At 38.4% G+C, this 26,901-nt stretch overlaps 2 protein-coding genes across 4 annotated transcripts in view; one reads left to right on the top strand and one right to left on the bottom strand.

Annotated features, from left to right (window-relative positions):
• The first annotated feature begins 384 nt into the window (after positions 1 to 384).
• On the top strand, positions 385 to 7,334 carry srsf11 (serine and arginine rich splicing factor 11). Of its 3 annotated transcripts, none has more exons than XM_028444154.1 (12): positions 385 to 726; positions 1,789 to 1,922; positions 4,343 to 4,452; positions 4,669 to 4,758; positions 4,842 to 4,888; positions 4,971 to 5,104; positions 5,314 to 5,395; positions 5,480 to 5,593; positions 5,707 to 5,796; positions 6,179 to 6,250; positions 6,325 to 6,502; positions 6,583 to 7,334. In XM_028444154.1, the coding sequence occupies exons 1-12, from the start codon at positions 605 to 607 to the stop codon at positions 6,787 to 6,789; spliced, it is 1,380 nt and encodes a 459-aa protein (XP_028299955.1). In that variant the 5' UTR covers positions 385 to 604; the 3' UTR covers positions 6,790 to 7,334. The 3 variants fall into 3 exon arrangements, with proteins under 3 accessions (XP_028299955.1, XP_028299956.1, XP_028299957.1); XM_028444155.1 differs by lacking the exon at positions 385 to 726 and adding an exon at positions 2,216 to 4,068 and having other exon boundaries at positions 1,785 to 1,922; XM_028444156.1 differs by lacking the exon at positions 385 to 726 and adding an exon at positions 3,949 to 4,068 and having other exon boundaries at positions 1,785 to 1,922.
• A 2,608-nt stretch (positions 7,335 to 9,942) lies between these two features.
• The window catches only part of ankrd13c (ankyrin repeat domain 13C), a 28,304-nt gene continuing 11,345 nt past the window's right edge, over positions 9,943 to 26,901 (bottom strand). The window contains exons 3-13 of the mRNA XM_028445193.1: positions 26,013 to 26,117; positions 22,550 to 22,635; positions 21,728 to 21,773; positions 20,561 to 20,627; positions 18,912 to 19,056; positions 18,700 to 18,831; positions 17,369 to 17,530; positions 13,555 to 13,634; positions 13,334 to 13,432; positions 12,007 to 12,107; positions 9,943 to 11,845 (exon numbers count right to left, since the gene is read on the bottom strand). Coding sequence (XP_028300994.1) covers positions 11,715 to 11,845; positions 12,007 to 12,107; positions 13,334 to 13,432; positions 13,555 to 13,634; positions 17,369 to 17,530; positions 18,700 to 18,831; positions 18,912 to 19,056; positions 20,561 to 20,627; positions 21,728 to 21,773; positions 22,550 to 22,635; positions 26,013 to 26,117 — 1,154 coding nt within the window. The 3' untranslated portion in view covers positions 9,943 to 11,714. The remainder of the gene's footprint in view (positions 11,846 to 12,006; positions 12,108 to 13,333; positions 13,433 to 13,554; positions 13,635 to 17,368; positions 17,531 to 18,699; positions 18,832 to 18,911; positions 19,057 to 20,560; positions 20,628 to 21,727; positions 21,774 to 22,549; positions 22,636 to 26,012; positions 26,118 to 26,901) is intronic.

Genomic DNA, 26,901 nt, shown 5'->3' on the forward strand with positions numbered 1-26,901 from the left:
ATATACATGTGCAGAGCATTTAATCATTATTAACCAATTGACTTAATATAGTATCGTCTTTCATTCGGGTAAATGTTTATAAAATGTGAACAATAAAGCAAATAAGCGTATTTATTATCAAACAGGAACAAATGAAATATCAAATGTAAAATAATAAAATACATATATATATAAATCATACGAATTTATTGATTGCCTTGTTGTTCAGTTACTGTATTACCAAACATATTCCGATTTATATTGATATAACAAAGAGGTACTCTAACTTGTCTAAGTTTATCACTGACTCCTGTATTTTATTGTTTAAATTTAAACAAACAAAACGACTCGATTCATACTATGGAAAGGAACCGATTATCTACACCGTGCTTTGAACTCAGCATTCTAGCCTCTCCACGGTCAATGCAGTGTTGCTGCTGCTGTAGCATTGTTGTATCGTGTGTCTCTGCTGTACAACCGCGTCTTTTCTTCGGGGGCGGTGCTCGCCACTGCTTCTGCTTGAACCCAAAACCTTACAAATTCTGCCTTTAGTATATATATATAATTTTTTTTTACTACAAGTCGGTGCTAGCTTAACGCTAGTTCTCCTCGTTCCTCGGTAAAAATGAGCTCCGGCACGCACGTCATCCAGGTGACTAATGTGTCTCCGAGCACGACGTCCGAACAAATGCGGACTCTGTTTGGATTCCTGGGAAACATCGAGGAGCTTAAACTCTTTCCACCAGAGTGAGTATTACTCAGTTGTTGTCAGTGAATCGGTTGTTTTGTCGTGTTCTCGACGGGCCCAGGGTGAGGCCTGTGGCGCAGAGTAGGCCTCAAAGCCTGTTAGCATATTAGCTAGCTAGCTTACCCGCGTATTTGCTAACCACGCTTACAATGCAGCAGGGCGGACTCAGGGAGCTTTAATGAATTAACTCAACATTTTAACAGTTGTATATTACAATCCAATACGATTGATTCACTAATATTCTGACTATATGTGTTAACTACTCCGGTTATTGTATTTATATCCGAATAAAGAGCGATCAGAAATCAGCCGTTTTTCTCTCGTTAAAATGGTAGATTAGCAACAGTAAATGAATCTCAGCTTGCCTTGGATCTAAAAATGGACTTAAATCAAGTTATAACTCAAATATAGATGACTTTGTACTTTTTTCCCCTTCTTTTATTTATTAACCTGTTTGAATAAAAGTCAAATAAACAAATGTTATATCTTATTGTGGATATCGTTTGGCCTCCCAGTTCGGTAGATTTTACTAATGCTAGTTATAATAATTTTAGATTCGTCTTCCAATATCGTCTGATTATGTTAAACAGCATGAATGTATATATTTTTATTTCAGTTATTGTAATCCCATCTTTATTACAATTCGATGTTGTCAATTTTTTTTTTTTGGTGAAAGTGGAAAATAATTTGTTAATAATTTTCTTCCATTTCTCTCAATTGTTCTCTATTATGTTACTCCTGAACTACCCCACAGGTAGGAGCTGTCCAGGAGTTATATAGATATACTTAATGCATAGGGTTGGTATTGAAATCCCTGGCATCAGTGATGATATTAATGTTAGGTAGAAACATTGATTTACGTTTTTGTCTTGATTTAAAAACCCTTTTGTACACGTTATGATTTGTGATAATTTCATTAAAAGTATGTGAAGAACAGATTTTGTAGTGCAGGGTAAAGCTCTTTCCTTGGGTATTCTTTCACTTTTCCCAGAGGTTTGAAGAAGGCCTGTTGTTTCTCTTTTTTTGTATTCTTTGCACAACTTGTCTATGTTTCCTTCCAGTGACTCTCCCTTGCCTGTGACTTCACGTGTCTGTTTTGTAAAATTCCATGAGTCCGAGTCGGTGGGAGTTTCTCAACACTTGACCAACACCGTCTTCGTGGACAGAGCCCTGATCGTTGTCCCTTTTGCTGAAGGTGGGGGTTCTGTACTATTTTCCAACCTCCTTTATGTCCCTCACATGGCTATTTCTCTATCATGCATCACCATGTGTAGGAGTATTTGTTTAAAACTGCAAAAACCAAATCAGCTATTGTGAGATAGTTATTTTGTTTTGGTTTTTTTTAATACCCCCCCTCAAATACATTTAGCTAAGCTATTCACTGCTTGGCATTTGTAGGTATGTAAAAGGGAAATGTACATTTGTCTCTGTGTCTTACAATTTAGCTGTAAACTTCTCTCTCTGTTATTTGTGTTGTGGTTTTCATAGTGGACAAGTCAATTGCAGAGAGCCCCTTCCTTGCTGGCTGAAAGTGGTCCTCTGCTGCCATCAGGAGATTAGAAAAAATTTTGGCATCAGGCTCGCAAGCCTCCCCCTCTCTCTTGTTCTGCAGTAAAATGACAACTATTTGTTTCTCTCTCTCCCCTTCTCTCTGTTCAAGGCATCTTTTTCAAAAGTGCATACAAATTTTAGCACCACATGTCTCATAACAAATGAAGGGGTGGGAAAAGGAGGGTGTACAGTGATTCTCAATGCAGGGATCCGAGTAAAAATGAGGGAACTATTCTATCGATCAGTAGGCATGCACCAGAGTAGGGATGCCCTGATCAACAGGAGCAGTTTAAAGCATATTCAGGTATGCTTTAAAGAACTAGGGTTACGCTGTCACTGGTTCTTTGTTTTCATGATGGTTGGGTAAGTTTAAAGACCATGATTGTCTAATTTCAGCAACATTTTCCCTTTTCATTCATGCTAAAATAATTGGGTCTTTTGTTTGGCTGCAATTCTTGTGACTTAAAATAGTACCCATGTCCAAAAGTCATTAACTATGCATCTCATCCTGATTTCTGAAGGTGAGGAAACAAATACTGGTCCATGTCTGCGAGTTTAACTGTATTTCCTTTTAAATAATGTTACTCTTAGTGAACAAATACGTGCTCGGGCCTTTGTGTTATTAAGACTCCTGATTATAAGTTGGTGTAGCTGGGAGCACCCAGAAATGGTCAGGGCATCCCTACACTCAGCACAGCATGCAACATAGACCAACTAATCAGCTGTGCATGCTAGACTAGATTGTAAACGTGTGTACCGTCATCTGCAGATGGTGTGGAAGGTAAATGGATCATGATCAGCCTTTTTTGATCATGACAAGCACATAGACAGCTTTTATTTGCTTCCTGTGCCCAAGTGTAGTGGGCACATACGTTCTTTCTCAGCACTGACTGTTCCCACACACACACACACGATGCATACGAGTAGTATGCAATGCTCTGCTTGAACGTTGCAGTAAAAAATGTTTTTCTCTACTTTTTTTTTTTAAAATATAAAATTGACCCTTTCCACACATGACTGAACGAGTTGAGTGACTCTAAAGTTTAACGGTGGTGTTTCTTTTTGTTGTTGTGTTTTACAGTTCTTTTTCCTGGTTCAGCCAGCCCTGCTGAAATGCCACCAACAGTTTTGTCTTCTGCAGCCTTATCCTGTTTCTCAAGTGTCCTTTCTGTTGTTTGTGTGTGTGTGTGTGTGTGTGTGTGTGTGTGGGCGCGTGTGTCTCTCTCTCCCACCCTCCCTCTCTCCATCTCTCCCTTTTTGATATGCAAATATGATCACATGAAGAATTGCACAGTTTCAGATTGCACAGCCTTGGATGATGATCAGGGATTCATGTTTGGTTTTCTTCAGCTTTGGGCACATTTTGTCATGTTTAATACATTTGGTGGCTGAAGTCTTAAATTTTTTTAGTGCAGATTATCATGGAAAATGTTAAGTGTTTTTCCACACGCTGTTGGTTAAAACAGCATTGTATAAAACTTAGCTCTACCTTATCTGGTTTATGGAGTCAGGTGTTTTTAAACTATATGTATTGGCTTAAAAGGTAAACAGACTTGAGCCACTTCTGTTTTGTATTGGTGATGGTAAGTGATGTTAAAATGTACCCTTGTGTCTACACCCAAATCATGAACTTTGTTTTCTGTATCTCAATGTTTTTGTGTGCTTTATAGCGAAGCAGCCGGCGCGAGTCGCTTGTTCATAAAACATCTAATGAAAGTTGAGAGCACATCCCACGGGACAACTGGCTGTGCTTGCTTACGTTTGGTTCATGACTTAAAAATCAAGTACAGGTGATAAAATCTTGGCAGTGTTGATCACAGTGTGTATTGTGACTTTTAAACTCATCGATGCTAATCCTACAAATCATACTTGCACAAAAAAAAGAAAAGAGAAAAAATAATCAGGGATCAAGATTTACAGACAAGACAGAAAAATAAGTGGATTTTTATTCTGTTTTGATCTTTATTAAAGAGAAATTAGTTTCAGGTGGCTTGTCTGCAAGTCTTGTTTGAGTATTGTCGTTGTTTTCTGGGAGTGTGTTCTGAAATACTGTTGTTTTTCCAGGAGTGATTCCTGATGAATCCAAAGCTATGTCGTTACTGGCTCCAGCCAACGCTGTGGCAGGAATGATGCCCGGAGGAGGACTTCTACCAACACCCAACCCTTTAGCATCGGTGCGTTTTCATTTTTATCATACTGTATATTCACTTCTGCTTTAAATATGCACACTATTAAGTTCAGAGGCACAATGTTAAAGGAAATCTACTGCAAATATCACTTTAAAAAATTGCAGAAATTTAAAAAAAATTCAGGTGGAATAACTAATGCATGATAATTGTCCCCCAAATAATTTAGCATTGATGTAGAATTGCTATGTTCACACTCTTTAGATGGGAGGGACACCGTTTGGAGGTCTCGGAGGTCCCAACATGGAGCAGTTGGCTGCTATGGGAATGCCTGGCCCCAACATGAACCCCCAGGTGAGAACCTGCTTTTATCCCTGCCCACTCACTCATCCTGTCTCCCTACGAACATTTGTTCATGTGCTCCTTTTGTCCTCCAGGCTTTTTCTGCAGACTTTTTGAAGCTCATGCAATCAATGGACCCCAAGTAAGAACCTTTGTAAAAACTCATCTGAGCTGTAACCACGTTCTTTTTCTGATAAATGTAAGAAATAATTATCACTTTGCAGATTGAACCCATTAGCTGCTGGACTGGGCCTGAACCCTGGGATGAAAACCGACGCCTCTAATAAGGAGATTGAAGAAGCCATGAAGAGAGTTCGCGAAGCCCAGTCTCTTATTTCTGCTGCCATTGAACCAGGAAGTGAGTACAGGGAGGCTTGTTATAGTGAATGTAAAGCTTTACAAGCATTTTATGTTGCCCTGTTAGGCTCGTCTGTGTGTAAAACATGAAAATATGACCTTTGGTGTATTGATCGTAGAAAGATGTTCCCCATAGTCCTGTTTGATTGGCTTAGTAATGTTAGCTAGCTAGGAATAAGTCGTGTTTTTTAATAGTTCTTCTGTGTGCAGGTAAGAAGGATGACAAGCGCAAACATTCCCGCTCTCGTTCACGGTCACGACGCAGACGCTCAAGGTCTCGCTCAAGACACCGGTAAATACGAACCCTTTTTTTAAATCCCTAATAAAATCATAGTTCTTTTAATGAGTCCAAATGTGAACTCTTTCATTATGGCAGGCGTTCAAAGAGCAGGTCGCGACGTAGGTCTCATTCGAGAAATCGCAGGAAGTCCAAGAGCCCACGCAGGAGGCGGTCCCACTCACGGGATAGAAGCCGTCGCAGTAGATCCAGGTCAGCCACACAACTCGTTAAATGAAAAACAATTTGTGTTTTAATTATTGCTACAGCTTTGATCTCCAGTCATTTAGAATAGAAATGCATCTTTGATCTTATGATCCAAACAGGGACAGACGGAAGGAGGAAAAATCAAAGAAACGATCAAAAACTCCCCCAAAAAGTTACAGCAGCGCTCGCAGGTCTCGGAGCATCAGTCGGTAAGCTGCTAATGCTAACCCTCACACACTACATCTGCACTTCCATATATAAATGATAAAATATTTGAGTATATCAGTCCCTGCAGCCTCTTCACTTACTTTGAGCAAAATTTGCCAGATTTTGGAAAATTGAGTTCTTTCAACAATTTGAGTAAAAATAACTGGAAAACTGAGCTCTGTAAATATTGTGGATTTTAATTAAATGTTTGTATTTGGAGGGGCTGAGATATCTACAACTGAATTAGTTGGTAATCTACAAAATGTTTCATGTTTTTCTATCATTTTTGAGCGGGCCCATTTTGATTTTAATGGGCCATATTTGGCCCCCAGGCCTTAAGTTTAACACATGCTTTAATTTAATCTTGCATCTTGTCTGTTTAAGGAGGCACAGGAGAAGTCGTAGTGCCTCTCGTTCACCAAGGAGAAGGCCTTCCAGGTCTCCTTCACCAAGGCGGTGAGTGTCTGTGTTTCACTTGTTTTGTATTTGGCCTGCAGTGACTGAAAACATTTCAAATGTCTACTCTGCAGCCATAAGAAGGACAAGAAGAAGGACAAGGAGCGCGAGAAGGAGCGGGACCGAGAGCGCAGAGAGGACAGGGACCGTAGCCGTGACGAACGAGAACGCTCCACCAGCAAGAAGAAGAAAAGCAAAGACAAGGAACGCGACCGAGAACGCAAGTCGGACAGTGAGAAAGGAGATGTGAAGGTATATTTAGAGTGAGGAATGAGTTTCACTTTAAGCTGCCTATGGTGTTCTTCTTAAGCTTAACATGAGACTTCTCACAGGTGACCCGTGACTACGATGAAGAGGAGCAAGGCTACGACAGTGAGAAAGAAGGAGAGGAGGATGATGATGAGAGGAAGAGCGACTCTGGCTCCGCCTCCTCCCCTAAAGGTGCTGAGGAAATGGAGCGATCTGATAGCCACGGCCCCAAGAAGTCCAAACAGAACGGAGATGATCACCATCAAGAAGACATGGAGATGAGCGACTGAGGGTGTTTTTTTTTTTTTTTCCTTCTTTTTCCTAAAGTACCTTTTTATATTTTTAATGTAGGCCATGTCAAGTCTGTGCCTGATGACTCAGTTAAACTAAAGTCTTGTCCTGACTGTAGACACAATATGAAAGGGGAGAAGGAGCAGTCTGGAGTTTTGTGGAGAGCGATGCATTGCAAGAGAGAAATATAAATAAGATGAAACATGGTTTTAAAATGTTGTTACTGTGCTTTGGTAGGATCTTGTTTGATTTACAGTTAGTCGCCTCTCTGAAATGTTTTCTTCACCGTAGGATCCACAGTGAACTGAGGCATTTGTAAATATGACTCGTTGGAAATTGATCCTTATTTTGACTGTTAGCCATTTGCCACCCTCCACAGTGCTGATTTCTTTTCTTTTTTCCCTGTGCCGTTTGCTTTCTGACCCCTGTATTTACAGCTCTTTGTAAGTGTATACTGTAGATTAAAATGTGCTGTCACGATCAAAAATATCTGCAGAAAGTTTTCCAAAGGAATAAAAATGGATTAAACTCCCTATTTGTGTTACTAAAGGCTATTCATTTGTTTTATTGTGCAAACTCTTAAGTTTGCTGCTCTGAACTTACAATAGATGTCTGTCCCCACCTAAACCACTAATACAAAGCAATGTACTGGACAGGCTAAAATCCTTTTCTACTAATAAGCCCTGCTAACTTTTTCAGAAACAAATGATCTATTTTAAAATAACTAGGAAGAAAATATACTTATTTCTGAACTGGTCTCCACAGTCCTGAAAAATAGAACGAGTTATGGACCCTAGTGAAGTGTTTTAACAGTTTCCCAGATTTCTCCTTGTTCAGAATGTGATTCAGAACCGACCTCATCTCACAATTCACCATTTGTAGTAAACTAAATATTGACTCCAAAGTTCTGTCCTCAGTTCTCTTCCATTATCTACAGCCAGCTCAGAAGTTCCAGGGACCTCCACTTTTTCTGACACCAGTTGAACACAGACATGAACATTGTAGAAAGTCATGTGGAGACATGGCCATTTATAAGAGGGAATAAAGGAGAGTTTTTTGGAGCACATCACTAATGTCAGCAAAATGATGGTCCATTGTTCTATGAATCTGTGATAACCACATTTTTTTATCTGAATAATATCCACTGTTATACAGGAAGTCTATTAGTTGCAACATAGTATTTTGACATCTAAAAGATGTAAATCCTTGTTTTAATCGGCAATAAAATGGGTTCAAAGTGACCGGAAAAGGTGGTGAAATGTGATTTTATAACACCGAAATTGGTTAAAAGAGTGGCCAAAAACAGACAGAAAAAAGGGGTTAAAGTGTCAATATTGGCTGAAATGTGTCAGAATGGGGGGATTGGGGTTACGTCATTTAAAGATTAAGACCAATTAGTTTAAACTGGCAAATGATGGGGATGCTACATTTTGAATGTGTGTTAAATTGGCAAAAAAAAATAAGCATGAGATATGGTGAAAAGAGGTTAAAAGTGACAAAAATGCATCAACATGTGCAACATTAGGTTGGAAAAATGGTGTAAAGGGTTTATAAATGCCAAAAGGCATAGAAATTTAATGCAGAAGTGGAAATAATCAAAATGGGTTCAAATTGTTAATATATAAATATTCTTTGTGTTTTGAAGGCATCTGGCGACCCCATCCCAGTGTCTTGTGAACACAGCTTCGAAGGTTGAGAACCAGTGCTGTAAATAACCATCAAACCTAACCTTTGGTGTTTCCATAGCGACCTGTCATTTGGTTAATGCCCTTTAATTTCAAAGCATATTGAAACTAAATAAACTGGAATTTTAACATAATTTAAATCTCAGCTGGGATAACTGATGGCATTAGCCTGTATAATAGCATTAGCCTGTATAATAGCAATAGCCTGTATAATAGCATTAAGGCAATGATTTAAATGATTTACTTTTTTCCAAGATATGATAGTAAAATTAAAAATAATCAAGTATTCTTAAAATGTTGTGTATTACATCTATAATATTTCAGGGATTAGAAGAGACCTGCATCTAAAGGTTTGGTGTTGGATGAATTAAAAAAAAGCATATACTCCAAAAAAAAAAAAAAAAAAAATCTACATTTGAATTATAGCTGCTGTACAGGAATGTTCAGGGCCAGGAAATTTGAGACTAAATTAGGCAAATCTGAGCAACAAGCAGAGCAAAGAGGATGAAAAAAAACCAACACTTGAACTTACAATTTCTGGAAGAAGAGTTGATGCTTTATCCCACACATGTAGAGTAGACTATCCAAGACCGTCAGTTCATTAGCAAATGGTCCTTTCACCTGTAGCTTCACTAATTAACTAAGCCAGACACCTGTGTGCAAGACAGCAGCTGTTATAAAGTTTAAATTAAGGCTGTCAAAACATCAGCTAAGACACAAAAACACATTTTGCATCTATAGACAGCATGGATATGTTGGTAATTAGCTTTTAATAATGATTTATTGACTTCATAAGTGGGAAAAACTGATGGTTAAAAAAATTCAATTTTTGCATTGACTAATTGTTAGCATGAGAGCAAAATTTTAAAATATTTAAAAATAAATTAATTAAAAAAAATCAGTGTCTGAGATAAAATTCTGATACTTTCCAAACATCATCTACTATAACAACTCAAAAATTGTGTACATTTTTAATAAGCATCGAAACTGCATTTATCAAGAATTTTAAAGTATATGTTTACATGACCATTTACTGTCAAACATTATAGTGCATTTTACAATTTGATCAATCTAAAATCTGTGGATTGTTGTGAAGCACATTGTGGAGATAGAGCAAAAGTTGTGGGAGGAGACAAGTAATGCACTTCATAATTGTGCAATGTGTTTCTATGTTTCTTTAGCATTGGAAATATTATTGTGAAAAGTTCAAATCTGTATCACATTAGGTGGATTTGTTGTGAATTTAAAAAAAAAAGAAAATACATCTGTTTTTGCAGCTGACGCAATCTGACATGGAACTGGACCTTTGTGCACAAATTGCTGATTTTCTGTGCATAGAAAGTAGGATTTCCTCAGAAGAAGAAGAACAAGAAAGAAACTAAGTAAGAGCATGCAGGAAAACAATAACTACTAACAGAAAAAGACACAATTAAAGACCCGCTGGAGTCCAAACATTGCCCAAAAAAGTGCATTTTAGTATTTTTTTTAATAAGAAAATAGTGTTGCTTATACAACATTTACATTTTGTTGTACAACTGACATAAAGTTAGTTGATTTTTTTTTTCTTTTCTTTTACAGAAAACAGTTAAAATTCAAGCAGCTGAAGACTGAAAGGAGCATCAAACATATCAACCAGTGCAGAGGCATATCCACCCACTGCACCAACTCTTAAGGAATGTGAGGTCCACAATCGTGATAGTGACTATGATATTAAACATGGACGATACAGAGTTTGGTGTTTTGAACAGGACATTGTCTCCATGACTGTAACCTGCAGAATCAAACATCAAGGTATGTGTGAACCGTAAACCAGCACCTATAAAATGTACAAAGTGAATCGTCTCAGATGGGTTTTGTGCTTTTTGCCACGTGTGAGTCAGTTTACTGTTTATCGAGGCAGGAAAGAGAAATAACATGGGTTTAAAAAACAAAACCTTTTTTTTTTTTCTTCAACATGATCAAATATACATAAAAGAAATGACCTGCAACCACTTAAAACAGTACCGGATTCTCTCAGGTTACCACATGTAATGCAACATAAAAGAAAATCTTCCACTCACAGGTCGTCAGATTAAAAAAAAAACTAAAACATGTAAAGACAAAGTCAAACATAATGTAGTGTTAGGAAGAAGCCTGTGTTAGACTAAACAAACGGATGTCATGATACTGTGTGTTTTTGTCAAGCTTTTGTGAGTAATGGCACACCATTAAACTATTTACACCACCATGCTACTGCCACCTGTCATCATGGAGGACTATTTCAATGTTAAAGGCAGTGGCAGCAGCAGCGTTCTATAGCGACTCACAAACACTGGCCTAACACTCCCTTCTCTTCCTTTCACAGGATTGCAGTTTGACACCGGTAAAGTTAGTCGCTCCAAATAAAAACATTGAAAGTACCATAACAATTCACCATAGAAAACTGACAGTTCAAAGGTCGAGTCACTCGAAAACAATGGAGATGTAGCGGTGCTACATCAAAGCCAAAAAGCACATAATCAAAACCCTTTACACACACACACACACGCGCACAATTTTAACTTGTGCACATTTTAACAAAAAAAAAAAAACAAAAACAAATTTGACCCCAAAAAAAAAAAGCAACCTTTCCCAAAACTTGTGCAGAGATTTAAGAATTTTCCAAAAGTCAATGCAGTGGAAAAGCGTAAAGTGGCGTTCAAAGACTTATTAGATAAAGTTTTATGGTTGGCCTTAATTTACCTTAAATAGGAAAAAAAAAATCCATACATATGGGTTTCTTTTTGCAGCAAAAAAAAAAAAAAATTAATTAAATTAAAAAAAAAAACAAATCCTCATAATACATTTCAAGTGGAGCTCCTCTCTCGTGTCTCACACAGTAATGTCAGTGCTTTGCTACAGGCTAGTTTAAGACATTCCCTTTAAAACAAATACGTCCATAACTCACCTCCTGTTCTCACTTCAATGCCCTTTTACAGATTAAATGATGCAACTCTAAAAAATCAGCTCAAAGTGAGTTAGAAACAGCTAAACGTCCTCCAAACGGTTCAAAGACGCTAGGAGAAGCCGACCTCTTGCTCACATGACCACAACATTCAGGCGATGCTTCTTCTTTGTGTTGTCACGGTTTTAACTCACAAATAACGAGCTGATCGTGGTTGGTTTTTGCTTCAAAGTTGTTCTTTTGTAATTCAAAGTTTTGTTCCGTGGTATCGTGTTGCCCTGTTGCACGTCTGCAGCTGACAGCACATTGTGATTGGTTAAAGGTCTGGGAAGCGACTGGGATCTTCTTTGTAATCAGTGGGAATGCTGAAAATGGATGCGTCGAACTCGTCGTGGCGAAACTCCTGAAATGTCACTGTGGCTGTGATGGTGGGAAACACAGGGATGTCTGGGATATGAGAGGAGAAATGATTAGCTTGTTTGTCTCAAAAACAAACAATCACAATTCTAAAAAAAAAAAAAACAAAACAACAACTTTAAAATTCAAGAAAAACAATGAAAAGTCTGTTCAATGACCAAAGTCTGATCAGCCACAGAAGCTCTGCTCACCGAGTTTGACAGGAAAACCAGGCGGGAGCTTCATCTGAACAAACTCCCTGAGTTTATTAAAGTGCTTGAAGGGTGCGATTACCTCCAAAACATTCAGTAACCTGAGAAAAAACACATTAGAAACAAAAGCACATGAAAATACAGATTATTAGGTTTCTCTTTCAAACAAAAAACTAATCTTGTGAGGGAGTCGTAATCCATTGAGTGTGTCCTGACCAAGACCAGGGGCCTCATTTATAAAAGTGTGCCTAGGTAAGCACACCTCAGCTGGCGTACGATAAAAACCAGGACGTACAATTTATTTTTTTTTTTTTTACGATTTATAAACGTCACACGCCTTTTTCCGTTTCTAAATCACAATCAACTTGAAAGTTATCGCACGTGAGGAAATGCCTTACTCCGCCCATGAATACGAATTTCATGGTGGACCAAGGGGGAAAACGAGCAAATAAAACAAATATCACTCAATGTGAAGTGGAGGGATTAATTGTTGAGGTGGACACATGCAGGAGAGCTTCATTTGGTGACACAGTGAACATTACGAATGATAAAAAGGCAGATCGCGTTGCCTCATCAGACTGTGACAGGTGAAAAATAAACGATCACACATAAAAGCGGAGGAAAAAATGTGGATAACTCTCCATAGGAAGAACGTCTGTTCAACAGGTGGAGGAAAGGGGCGGAGCTCAGATGGAGGGGGGGGTGTAGATCCTCTCCCTGCAGTGGATCCCGTGCACCTTGTCCTTCAGCAGGGCCAAATAAGCCTTTATGCATTAGTGTGTGTTCCTTTTTATAACAGCAACAGGTGTTGCAGCCAATTGATCGGCAGTTTTGCGCAATGATCACGTGATTTTAATTACAATTATTAATATTAATATAAAACTGTATTTGTAGGTGCACGCACGTCACTCACTCCCACCTAAAATCTGTGGCCCACTTTAAGCTCAAACTGGCTCGTATTTGGCCCCTGAACTAAAATGAGTTTGACACCCCTGACCTACATGGTCTTCATCCTATTTTCCTTGTTTAATGCCATGTTGTTGCCATGCTAATGCAATGCTTCTGAGGATACAGCTGAAAGGAAGAGAAATCACATTTTTAAAAAGTCCTTCAATGAAACGATAAAACAAAAACGGAATAACTCAATAATGTAATGCCATATTTTGTAGATTTTCCTTTGAAGTTCCTGTGTTTGGGTGGGAAGATTGTGTAACCTGCTGGACATTTGGTCATGTGTACATTCGAAGAAGCAATAACTGAACCTGACAGTGGACTATGGGAGGAATTAAGTGTACAAATCAACCCATTTAGAGGGGCTTAGACTCACGATTCAATGCCTAGAGGGAAGTCCTGACTCATGGCTATAGTGGCTTTAAAGTTTTTCTTGCTCTCTTTGCAGACGAGCTCTCGTCCCAGATGTGGAGCTCTGAGGGAGAAACACAGATGATGTAGATGTAGTCAGGTTAAGCAGGTTCACGATGAGGCTGGGATGATTCGCACATGTGCAACCCCATATTCTAGCTAACTCTGTCATCTATCGACACCTACTTTCCATTGTCAGCAGCGACGTACTCCTCCCAGGATATAGTGTTGGCTGAAGGAGGAGTCAGTGACGGCCTTCTTGCCGGCTGAAAAAGAAACAGAAAGAAAACGAGCTGAGGTCAGACTAAAGGAGAGCGTCACACACACTCCGACACAATCAGTGATTAAAAAAAAACAAAAAAAACACCACAATAATCACAGAGATTTCACTGAATGCAACTTCCTGCTACTATCAGTTTTTTCCTGATTGAAGTGGACAAATGATAGGAAAGACCTTGGGTAGGAAAAAGGTGACGTATGACATTTTTTCAGCTTTTTCAGAGCCTGAAAACAGCTACAGACATATGTGTCACAGTAAAGATAGAGTTGCTGTTGATTGGATAGCTTAACAGTTTTTAATGCCTTGACTGATGGAAATGTTGCATAAACTTTTAAAATCTCTCTAAAAACCAACTACAGTATTATATAAACTACATAATGGGACTAAAACCAGAGGAAAACCCATTTCAACCTCTACCCCATAATGTAAAGTAACGCTGCAGTGCACCATAAAAAAGTAGATTTCGGTTGTTGACATAACAGTAGTACTACATACAAATACATAAACATAAATAAACTAAACAGAACAACAAAAACAACAGAGGAACATGTTTCAATGGTTTATTAATTGTAGAGTATATATATATATATATATATATAATAAAAAAAAAAACTCTTCCTCACCCTCCGCGGGCGGTCTCTTTTTTCCTCCAAGCTCGGGTCCTCTACCAGAGGCCTGGGAGCTTGAGGGTTCTGCACAGTATCTTTGCTGTTCCTAGAACTGCACTTTTCTGGACCGAGATGTCTAATGTATTTCCTGGGATCTGCTGAAGCCACTCCTCCATATATATAAATATATATATATATATATATGAATGTATACCCAACTGCATGAGTTGGGTATACATTCAAACCTCTGAGCATTTTTATTTATTTGAACAAGTTCAAATAAAATGTTTTTTTATTCAAATGTAAATTGTAAATTGTATTTGTAATTTGATGTATCGTCGTTGATGTGATCGTCTGTTCTGTATTTGTATTTCATTGTTGTCTCTGTGGACCCCAGGAGGACTAGCTGGTTACTAAGGTAATAAAAACACGTGTAGGAAAAATCATCACATCAATCATCTTTAGAGTAGCCTTTAAAAAACAAAAACAAAAAACCAAACAATTGTCTTAGATTATATTTAAAGATTTAACTGGCATAGACAAAAGGGAGTAAATCTATTGACATCAGTTTACAAAGTGCTTTTGTTTCACTGCATTGAAACTGAGGCCAGTCTGTCCTGTTTCTCTGAAAAGAACTGAACATTCCAGGTTTGAAACATGATATTTTACCAGTAGGCCGCTCTTTTGTAGCTGGGGTTAGGTAGAGCAACTAGGGCAGAATAATGTGGAACAACATGACTGAAGAGGCAGGACAGTCTGCTCAGATATGAAAAACAAATGATAGTTTATGAGGCTTGGGGTTTTTAGGGTGATCCCTGGGATGTTTTTCAGCCTCGTTACTTGCCACAGGCTGTTGTTGTGACGAGCAGTGAGTACGCGCCCTGATCCAGTGATCCAGTGCTATGCTGGGTTTACACTCCCAGCATTCCATGGCATCAGGGGTTTTAGCCCCTCATTCAGGCCATCAATGGCACTGGGCTCTGTTTGAATGCCCCACCTCCTGTTACAGACAAACACGCTCTCCCTTGAAGTCGTCCATACATACGCTCCGTCACAACAGCTGCTGATGTCACACAGGAACAATTTAAACTTTCCACCAGTCGTGGAGGGAGAATATACCATCACCATCGCTGCCACGTCCACTAAAGCAACCAAAAAACATTTTTCTGACGAGACAAAAATCAAGCACAAAACAAGTGGGAGTTTACAAAAAGCACAAGAGAGGCTTTAAAAGGCTTCTATTGAACGATGACTTGTGCTTTGTTGTGCTTTTATGTTCAGTGTGTAGACAAGGGCTGACTACGCAAACTCTAGAACAAACTGCAGTGAAAGGGTGGGTTGGTGGGAGATCATGTGTCCCTGTTAAAAAGTGTAGAAGTCACCACTGGGAGGCAGTACAGGGACAGTAACCCATGCATGGTAGTGAACAAGGAGGTACTGGTTGAGTATTTCAGAGAAGTGGAGGTGATAGCCAGAATACTTGGAATTCTAATGTTTGAAACAAATGAGACATCAAAGAAACTGCACTGATGGACCAGTCAGGAAGTTCTTGGTAAACCATGCAGAGTTCCCCATGTGGACTATGTTGGAAACGTGATGCCTGTTCTCTTTCTGTGTGTGTTGTGTACGGTGGGATTAATTTTAGAAGAGACTCGCGTTCCTACCCCAAGGTTCCAGCGGGACAAGACAGTCTCAGGGTTGGACTGGTGCTTATGCTGTGGACATGAATAATCCAGATGTTTATAACAGGAGCATTTTGCTCCATTCGCGTCTCACACACAAACTAAAACTTCTCCATTGCCGATAAAACAGCATCACACCATGGAAAAAGGTTTGATGCAAAAATGAACAATTGTTCCATATAGTAATTATATAAAACACCCCTTATATACTGATTTGAACACTGCATCTGAAGCTGGTCATAAACGGCTTCAGTAAGGACACATACTCGCAAACAATGGCCCTCATTTATCAACAGTAAGTCTGTGCGTACGACGTGCGTTCGGTATTTATCGATTCTGACGTGAGCGTACGATACGATCAGATCTCACGTCACGTCTGACCTCATGTACGCAAATCTGAGTGTGTGAATTTGTGGCATAACCAGTCTGAAAATAATTAATAAACAAACCTCAGCTGTCATCTAAGCATAAGCAGACCCACATTCAGAAAAGATCAAAACAGATAATCAAAATAATTAAAAAAAATAAAATGAATTTAAAAAAAAGTCCACGTTATACAGAGGAGAGGACGGTTCACCCAGTGCGCACACGGGATGCAGCGCTGCAATGCTTTGTCTTGCAGAATGAGGTCATATTTCCTCCGCATAGCCCCCAGTAAAGTGCTGTACCTCATTCACACTTTTAAGTGTAAATAGTTACATGAACTTTTACAAGTGTGCTTCAGTATTTAATCAGTAAGGTGATGAATTATAGGTGAAATTGGCTGAAGGCATAATAAACACAGAAGGGACAACATTGAGTTAAGATTTTGATCATTAATTTCTTTTAATATGGTATCTATTGCCTAAAGCGTGCAGACAACGGACGCCAATAAATGTCATATTTCAGTGTGTCTCTCCAGGAACTCTGTTGTGAAGCTTTTCTCAGCGCACACAGGGGGGCAGACGTCACCTGCTCGGTAGCTGATCCTCTTCCGCATAGCATTCAAATGAGCTCCTGTAAGTCTATTTTTCACACCTTCAATAAGCACATCTTTGTTTTGCTCCATCTCAGGTGTGAGGCTGCCAATTCTCATCTTGGAAAAGCTTCTTTTCTTGTTTGACCTCAGTGGGCGGGGCCTCCGAAACAGGAGGGCGTAACATGTTAATGATGATCAAATTCAGCCGATGGATTTTTCAACACCCGACCATTGGCAGCCACACTTCTGTCGGTATGCCCCGGGACAGCTGTGGCTACAATGTAGCTTACCACCACTGGTATTATTGGTATGAATGAATAATGGTTTCTGTGAAGCGTTTTTTAAATCCATTAATTATTATTATTATTATTATAAGTTTGCACCCGTTTTCACGCAAGGTTGGTAAATGAGGGCCATTGAGTGTATCATGTCATTCTGCTGCTGACAGGCCTCAGATGGACAACTCGCTCACCTCAAAGTTCTGCTCGATGAGATTCCCCCCTTTGCTCAGACTCTCCATAATGGCTTTGTTCCTCAAGATGTCTTCCTCGCTCAGATGCTCCCGCCTCTTCCTGGATTCCAGCACCAGGCCATTCACAGAGTAAAAGTCTGCAAGGAAGTTTCCCACTCGTTCCTGAAGATAGAAGAAACTGAGTTAAACTGGCCTGTCCGCAAGTTTTCCTCTTAAATGTCTGACAAAAACAAAACAAGGAAAGGATAGAGAACGATAAGCAATAATGTCCTTTACTCCCTCCACAACCTTTTTTTAACCTCTGGTCGAGGGCAAACCCTGTAACTCCATCCTGGGTTATCATCACTGCACTTCCTCTGCATTATTTTTCATCCTTTGTCTTAAATAATATTCAAAGGAGGGATACTCATCATAAACACCGTAAGAGTTTATGATCAGAAATGCTGAAAAAATTTCAATATTCTGCGCAATTTCTATCTCCGAGACCTGTATTTTCATCCATTTTTTATTTAGGTTTTTTTCCGCTCTCTAATCTCACACTTTTCTTTGTTATTATGTTATTATCTTCATTTGCTATTTTTTATTTTTATTCTTCATGTTGCTTTTATTTATTTTGCACACTGTACATCAAAGGTGTCAAACTCATTTTAGTTCAGGGGCAAAATACAGAGCAGTTTGATCTAAAGTGGGCCACAGATTGTTCGCGGGAAAACAAGTAATTTCAACATTATTGTACTCTAGTTTGCACTTCCACGTATACATAAAATTCAAAATATGTAAGAAACCAACAATATCCAAGCAATAAGGGATAGATATTAGTCCCAACAGGGTCTTCACTTTACATTTCCTAGATTTTGTGACCAATTTCTATTTAAACAAGGGAAATAATATGTTATAATTTGAGGAAATTTTAAGGATTTTGTAAGAACTTTAAGTTTTTTCAACAATTTAACATTAAAAATGACTGAAATTATGCGATATAAGCATCAGGTGTGTTGAGTTTCATTTACACCAGGGGTGGGGAACTCTAGTCCTTGAGGGCCTGATTCCTGAGATCTTTAGATGTGTCCTTGCTCCAACACACCTGAATCTAATGAATGGCTCGTTATCATGCTACTGCAGAGTTTGGTTCCAACCAGGTGTGTTGGAGCAGGGAGTTTCAGGAATCAGGCCATCGAGGACGAGAGTTCCCCACCCCTGATTTACACAATGATTCATGTTCTCTCTGTACTTTTTACTTTTATCCTGCGGGCCGAATTAGATGCTCCACAAGGCCGGATTTGGCCCCTGGGCCATGAGTTTGACACGTGCTGTAGTGCAGTGAAACTAACCGTCTTGTCTTCTCTGAAAAGCCATCCCGTCTGAGCCCTGGAGAAGGTGATGGACTTGGTGGATAAAGTGGCCGAATAAACGTCGCTGCTCATCAGAATGTCCACTTCCTCCTCCGTCTCCATTTCAGACTCCTGGAATTGCAACTCAGGGGTCAACTCAGGCCTGAGCTTTGATGATGTCGGGCTTTGTTTTGTTATGAATTCACACAAACCTCGTGATGTATCCTCTGGTACACTTTCTGCTCGTTGTCCAGCACCACAAAGGACTCGGAGGGGATGGCGTGTCCATTGAAGATAAAACTCAGGTCACCGCGCTGACATTTCATATCAGTGAAGTCTATCAGCGTTGTGTCCAATCTACACAAGAGAAATTACAAATAGTCATAAAAAACAGATACAAGTATCTTTAACCTTAACATCTTCGCAGAATTGGACAGAGAAAGTCAACTCAAAGATAAAAACCAAAGAGCTCCAAGGTTGAATAGCTCAGCATATCAGGATGTGAAACATTTCAAACTAAGAAATCACATCATTGACGTCAAATACAGCAGAGGCAAAAGTCACTCTGTGAAAAACACTCATAATGATAAGAGAATATTATTGTCAATTTGTAAAGCTGCCTTGATTATCTGCTCTAAGCTATGGTAAAGATTATTTCAATATCGCTCATTTGCATTTATTGTCCCTCAGTTTGTAAAACACACTCATTTTATCACACAGATTATATTGCCTTTGGAAAACATTTGTCTTTTACACATACAGTCCCCTCCAAAAGTATTGGAGAAGCAAGGTCAACTCCTTTGTTACTGTTGTATAATGAAGACATTTGGGTTTCAGATCAAAACATGAATATGAGACAAAAGTTCAGAAATCCAGCTTTTATTTCATGGTATTTACATCTAAATGTGTTAAACAACTCAGGACAGAGCACCTTTTGTTTGAACCCACCCACTTTTCAAGTGAATAAAAGTATTGAAACATGTGACTGATGGGTGTTTCTAGTTGCTCAGGTGTTGCTTTTGGGATTGATTGCTTAAATATTAAATAGTTCTTGTTTTGGCTTTGGGTTCCACCTGTGAAAACTGTATTTGCTGTTAAGCAAACATTTTACTACGCTTTAGTGACTCTTTTTTCTTCTAATACCTCCAGATGATAACAAAAGGGTGTTTGAAATAATAAGCCTTTTAGAAATAAACCCAGCTTGTAAAAAAAAAAATAATAATAATAATAATCAAATGACTCATAAAATGAAAGTATCGATGTGAGATTCAGAATAATCTGTGCATGGCATGGTTAAAGAAGGTCCAGTCACACACACAAATAGGCAGATAAGTGGTAAATATATGTATGAGCTGTGGGAAGTAAGCCTTCAGGCAGATGAACGGTGTCTGCGACCAAGTGTTTTTGATTTGAAGGTATTTAAGCACAGTGAAGTGGCTCTTAATTATAGTTTATTTGTTGTTACTGTATCATTGTGTGCAAAACATTTGCTGACATGTCCTGTACGTACAGTAAGTAAGTAAGTGAGTGAGTCAGCACATGTTAGTATTAACTGTCCACCTATTGGAACCTGAAGTAAACAATGTTCCCAGGGTGCTGACATTCAGTTTCCTGGTAGTGCAGCCCCTCATTCAACACACTGGTTATCATAACTAAGTTACAAAGAGAAAGTGGATAAAAGTTTATTGTGTGGAGAACCAATAATGCCCATTAAAGCAGTCTCTGAGAAAATGAGTAAATGTATGAGCCTCTCTCCCTCTCTTACAAAACTAATAAACTGTGATTATAAGACAGCTACAGCTACAGAGCAGAGCTGCCGCTGTCCCTTGAAAGATTCTGTTGAACAATCCACACCACTTGCCTGATGTTGATGCCCTGTTTGTAGATCTTGCAGGCATCTGAAGGAAGGATTCTGGACAGCAAAGGCACTGCAACATAAAAGGATGCGTCAAGGACATGTAAAACATTTCTCAGAGTTTCTAAATTTAGAAAGCTTCCTTAAAAATAAAAAAACCACAATCCACTTCAAAGCTTTGGCAGAATAAAAGCCTGTAGACGAGTGAGAGCCTCACACCAGCACCGGCATGCAGCTTTGCACTAAATATTTAATGAGTGACTGAAGGCAGTGGTGTCTCTGTGCTGGTTTATCACAGCACAAAATGATGTGAGGGTAAAAAACGTTTCTGTGGCGCTCGTCATTAAAATAGTGACAATCTGACAATCGTAATAGTGATTTTAATCTGACATGATGCAAACAGATCAGTAATTCTGAAGACCATTTGAATTCAACCAAACATTATGTCTGAGCCTTCAAGTCTCTGAATAAGTAGCATTTTGATGACTCTTTGACCTAGTTACTACTCTTTTTAGTTACTACTATCTGGACTGCAGTGCATGCCTCATATGAGTAAGCAAAGGCTGATCAGTGGTGAAGCACTCAGCGCAACTGTAGGCATGTGACGTAAAACACACGTAGACCACGACTGAACTGTGAGTTTTTTTAAGTTTGTTTTTTTGTTTCATGTTCTGCTTTCTGTTTGTTTTTAGGGAAAACTGTGGTGGAGTTAGTTTTTTTTGGAGTGGGATTCAGCTTTGTTCATAAAAAATGTAAAAAACATTTCTTTGAACTTTTTTTTAATTTTTCCACTGCTTTGAAAAAGGGTTTTCATTTTTATTTGTGAATGTCCTTTTATGTGACGTGGGACTGACTGAAAGAACCACACATCTCGAAAATCTAGAATCCCAATTGTTAGGAGGGAAACCTGACTGGCACCCAAATAATGAAATAGAAACTCACGCATGTTTAAATGTGCGTAAGCCTATGTGTTAGCAAGCATCCATCCAACAGGAAACTTGGTCATACAGGAGACTTTCAGTAACTTGCATGAAATGATTAACTAGGAAAATGTCCATCACATTTTTTGGCTTGTTACAAACTTTACTGGTGTATCTTACTGGCTGAGATTATTTATCCTTGACAGTGGATGAGGGTGGATTTTTAAACAATAATAAATTCAATTTAACTTACCCCAACTTTGGAAGTCCCAGTGAAGCTCAAGGTAAAAGTCTCCAAGCTGCAAATGAGATACGTTATTAGCCTAATCTTTAACAAAATTCAACAGATATTAATGAATAAAAGTCAGAAAGGTTTTGTTTAATATAATGATAAAGCTTATTCACAATAGCAAATGCAAACTGCGAATGGATACTATGATATTTAACACCCTTAACTTTCATAGTATCCATTCAGTTTATGTACAGTATATGATCATTTGCTCACTAGAAATGTTATCAAAATAAAACTAAAGCCAAATTTTCAGTGAAGATTTAAGGAATGTATGCCATGTTTTCCGTTTCATTGCTATTGTACGCGTTTAGAGTGAGACTGGGTTGGAAATCTGACCAAAATGTCACAGGTCATAGAACACAAACCCTTTACCTACATAAAAAAAATATTTATAATGCAGCACAGTAATTACTTAACAGTGCCTAGTGGAAATGAGTCAGGCTCATGCAACTTTGAAGCTCAGAGTAAATTAGTAAACATGGTGAAAAGGGAAAGAAATCCACTCCAAAAAGATCTCATTATGTCCCATACATTATGTTTAAGACTCCCTCACAAGTGATTAAAGAGCTTTGAGAGATTTAAAAACAAAAGCCTCGACAAACATTTGGATCGAGTGAAGAAAAAAAGAGCAGAGAGCACATTTGTGATGGCTGCTTTAACATCAACATGACAGTAACAGATGAAAGAGGAATTAGTGTTGAAAGATGTAATCAGAAATGAAGCAAAAACAGACAGCCTGGAGACAACAGGAGCAGCTGCATAAAACATAAAAAAAGCATGTACCTCTTTGAGCGCTTTCAGCAGCTTTGGCCTCTTGTCCTCCACACTCTCTCTGGACTGCTGCTTCAGTTTCCTCAGCAGAGCTGTGACTAAAGAGAGATGAAGAGCAATAATAAGGACACAATGAACTGTGATACTAAACTAGCTGTTTGCAGTGCTGAAGCTTCATTAAAAATGGTTTGAGGGCATTACAGAACAAAATGTCATTCCTCAACTTTTCTCAGAAGAGGTTTATTTAGTTCAATAACAAGCTATTCAAACTTTTCAATATTAGTTTTTTTCTTTTCTTTTAATCACTATAATAATGGCCGTGTTCAGAATAAAACATACAGGCTAAAACGTCAGGTTTTGCAAGGAAGAAGAATCTGTATTATTTTCGTTGTAAACTGAGTTTTCAAGTTCCAAACAGACTATATGTGTCTAAACACACCAACCGGATTCACTAATAGGTTTGGGAACATTAAAGTTTATCGAGTCTGCACAGCCTAAAGCCCCTTTATATGCATGGTAAAGCCAGAGTTTTGTATAAATCTTCAATTTTCTGTGTTAATGTTGCTGCGTCTTCATTTGAAGATTAAATGTTTGAATACTCTTTGTTGCATTTTTGCTGTTGCTCTAATAGTAATTTTAGTTTTGCTTGTGTAACAATTCCATATGGATTACAACAATACACACGATAGATATCAGCCTTTATTGTTGCTTTGTTTAGTCTTTCATGGACTAAACGTGGCTTTAACAAGATTTTGGCACATGATTGGGGACCCTTTAAATGACATAGCCTCCCCCTCCTATTCTACATAGATTGTTCTAATATGACTTAAATGTGGCAAACATTTTCTCGCTATAATGTTAAACGAATACACACTTATTTTGTTCAAAAACAAAGATTGTGGTTGTGTGTTTTCCTGACGGTTCAAGATCATACCCAGCTCAAATATATCATTACTCCTCAACACTGTTTTTGTTCAGTGCCACAAATGTTGCCAACAATGACAAAGCTTTAGGCATCAGTTTACGCTGATGTTTGGTCTTGGTTCAGAGAAGTGTCGGCCCTCTGGAGCCAGAAAGGACCCACAAAGCACCACCCAGCCAATCCCTGTGCACCGCCCCGCAGGGATCAAAATGCTACAGGAAGTTCAAAAGAATCCAGGCTGGCAGATTTGAAGCCGTCTGGTAATGAGCAGTGCCTTTAACCTTCTTAATGACACGAGGGAGAAGCAGGCGCAAAGGAGACTTTTAAACAGGAGAAGCAGATGAGTCACATTAACAAGCCATCATATGTTCCAGCTCACTGCCTGCTATAAACATGCTGGTTAGTGCAAAACAGTCAGGAAAACAACAACACTAAGTCAACTATTAAGATTGCAGTTGTGTGGAGGGAGGTGAATGAGTTCAAATGTTCTTAGGAAATAAATAATAGCGCACTACATTTAATTTGGAGAACATTGCATGATAAATGACTTTATTCAATCCAGCATGCACATATGTAGCAAACACACCTAAAGTCTAATGAGTGTGGACAAGCTCAGCAAAGTCCACAGCACCTCTCAGCAGGACAGAGAAATCAACACAACCGCACCATCTGGCTACAGACCACCAAGAGACCACAGGCTCAGACACCGGTACCAACTGCATTAACGTTGAACCAAGCTAACAGTCAAAGCACTCAGATACTGATCAGGTCACTAACTGGTCATAAATAAAGTGGAACACTGCAATGTAGAGGAGGACCGATATATGGACTTTTTTCAAGATCGGCCATCAGCCAATTATTTTTTTTTAGCACTTTAGAGTAGCCATTAAAAGAAAAAAGATAAAAAACATCCATTTGTCTGTTTCACACACTCTGCAAACAGCAACGCTTGCAAAGCTCTCTGTACTACAGAAGATCTGTTTGGACAAATTATTCCAAGGCAATAGCAAAAATTCCACAACAGCTTTTTTTATTATCTTTAGACTTTTTAGGATGCTAGAAATCCTCTTGTTTCGTGTCACAGTCCAAAAACCAGGATAGATGTTAAGTGTTTGAGTATTTGCCCTGCAATGAACTGCTGATCTGTACAGGGTTTACGTTACGAGCCTGCGTTAGCCGAGATGTGTTCCTGTATTCCAGTGAGCAAAAGATATCGAATAAAGAAAACCTATAACAGTGCCTTACATATTTTATCATTGATTTATATGTTTGAAATACAAACTAGAGCACAATAATGATTGAATCACTCATTTTCCTGCACACTTAAGATGAACTGCTCCATATTTGGCCCCTGAACTAAAATCATTTTGACACCCCTGCTATATCATCATAATTTATCATATCAAGATACAGTTGTACAGTGATATGATTAATGCTGTCAAGAGATTTTAAAAATGGTGTGATTAATTAATCATGCTCTGTAATTAATTAATTAATCAAATTAATCTCTTTTTTAATCTCACCTAAAAATTGCTGAGAAACGCCCTCAACTTAAGGTATTTTTGTTTAAATGACGTGATATATAACAACAGCAGCTTTATAAAGTCATTTACTGTTTTATTTAACTTAATTTTTACAGATGCAGGCATATCCATTTACATTCCGCTGTATTTAAGACCTTTTGTCAACCTTCAAATAATAGAAAATACAAGTGAAATAAAAACGTCATATGTAGTGCTATAAGTTAGCACATCAAAAACAGTAAAAACACATTTCTGGCACCGAACTTGTTGCTTTTTCTCTCCTTCAGAAAATAATATTTATCCAGTGAGTTTGTTAATTTGTCAGTCACAGCATGTAGCAGTTAGCACTGTCCGAGTGTCGGTGCTAAATGTTTAGCATTGAGGTGGTAGCAAAGGCTACAAGGCTCCGGTGGTAAAACAAACTCTTTCTGATACAATTTGCACACAACTAGGCTTTAGTTTTCCATCCGGTGTTTTTAACGGCGATTAACGGCGTAATTTTTTCCTGTAATAAATTAATCGCAATTAATGCGTTAAAGTGACAGCCCTAGATATGATATCCAATAATTGCCAATGCTGTCCTCTGATTATTCATTTCATTTCAGATTACTTAAAGACAAAAACCTTTTCCTTACCTACTCCTATACAAAATGACAGTCTTTGGACGAAGAAATGTGATGTAATTCAAAACATTCTTAGAAGAATCTACCAGCTCTGAACGGAAGGTGGGAAATGAGGAGTACAGGGAGAATAAAAAGCTTGTGTCTGAAGGGTGAGACAAATATGTTAAAAAGTGCTTTTTCATTGGTGAACAAAGGCCAGAGAGCCTTGAGGAATGTTCTTTCTCTCTTGGCTACAAAGGAGGCAGGCCGGCATGGGAGGAAAAATGGGACAAAAACACAAAACCTACAGTAATTATTGACGTGCACTTGTTTTATATCTCCAGTTACTGCTCACACACTGGGAAAGCACTGAGAACTTTGTGTTACACAGGACTGATAGAGCATCCTTCCCAGTCTTAGATACTTACTCATCTGGCGGTCGCCATAGCTGATGGCCTCAGCGAGGGGGCTCCATCCCTGAGCATTCTTCACTTTCACTGGGGCGTTGTGGGCCAACAGCAGATGGGCACACTCTGCAGAAATGACAGTCAAAACAATACTGTAATAAACCAAGTAACAATGACACAGACAACCACCCAGCCTAATGAGCCATGGTCTAACTGCCAATCTAAGACTAGTCATCAGTGCTCCTATAAAAGAACAAACCCTGTCAGGTTGGTTTTCACCCTTAACTAAATGAAGTTATAGGATTATATGTATTATAATTTAACAGACATGAGAGATTATCAACCTGTAATAACAGAGTTACTGAAACGTCAGTGAGTAATCACTTAAAGGTATTCATTCAGTAGACTCATTCTACTATAATCAAATTTTCCAAATGAATATGTTCATCAATTACATGGAAATGTTAAATCTACATGCAAACACATGAAAAACAATACAGGCCTAAATTATTATTATTTATAAGTGGGAGTGGCCTTGCTTTTTTAAATCCTTATGGTTAAACAAAACAAAAAAGTTAGATTTTTTTTTGGATGTTGCTAAATAAGTAAAAATGACTTATTACTTATTACTACTAAAAGCAAAAAAATATGAGATTTACAATTAGGTACTGCATCAAAAAAAAACCATTCATCAACAATGAAATAATAAGTTTTGCATGATATGGTACATTATTTGAAAAAGAGGTATGATTAATGTAAAAAAAACAATTATTGCATGGTTTCTATGTGAGTATTATATTTGTAGGATAGGATTAGATAAGTTTATACTTATTCCTACTCCTTATCGTTCATGTAAACTGAGATGCGTAAGAATTTGAAGATGCAAGATACTTTTTTGTGGTTATTTCTT

This window comes from Gouania willdenowi, chromosome 4, assembly GCF_900634775.1.
Source record: "Gouania willdenowi chromosome 4, fGouWil2.1, whole genome shotgun sequence".
Taxonomy (NCBI): Eukaryota; Metazoa; Chordata; class Actinopteri; order Blenniiformes; family Gobiesocidae; genus Gouania; species Gouania willdenowi.

Excerpts from the sequence above, each read along its gene's own strand:
- srsf11 (XM_028444154.1), top strand. The coding sequence starts at position 605 with ATGAGCTCCGGCACGCACGTCATCCAGGTGACTAATGTGTCTCCGAGC. Across the intron at positions 5,105-5,313 it reads TGCTGCCATTGAACCAGGAA|GTAAGAAGGATGACAAGCGC; the intron begins GTGAGTACAGGG and ends TTCTGTGTGCAG. Across the intron at positions 5,396-5,479 it reads AGGTCTCGCTCAAGACACCG|GCGTTCAAAGAGCAGGTCGC; the intron begins GTAAATACGAAC and ends TCATTATGGCAG.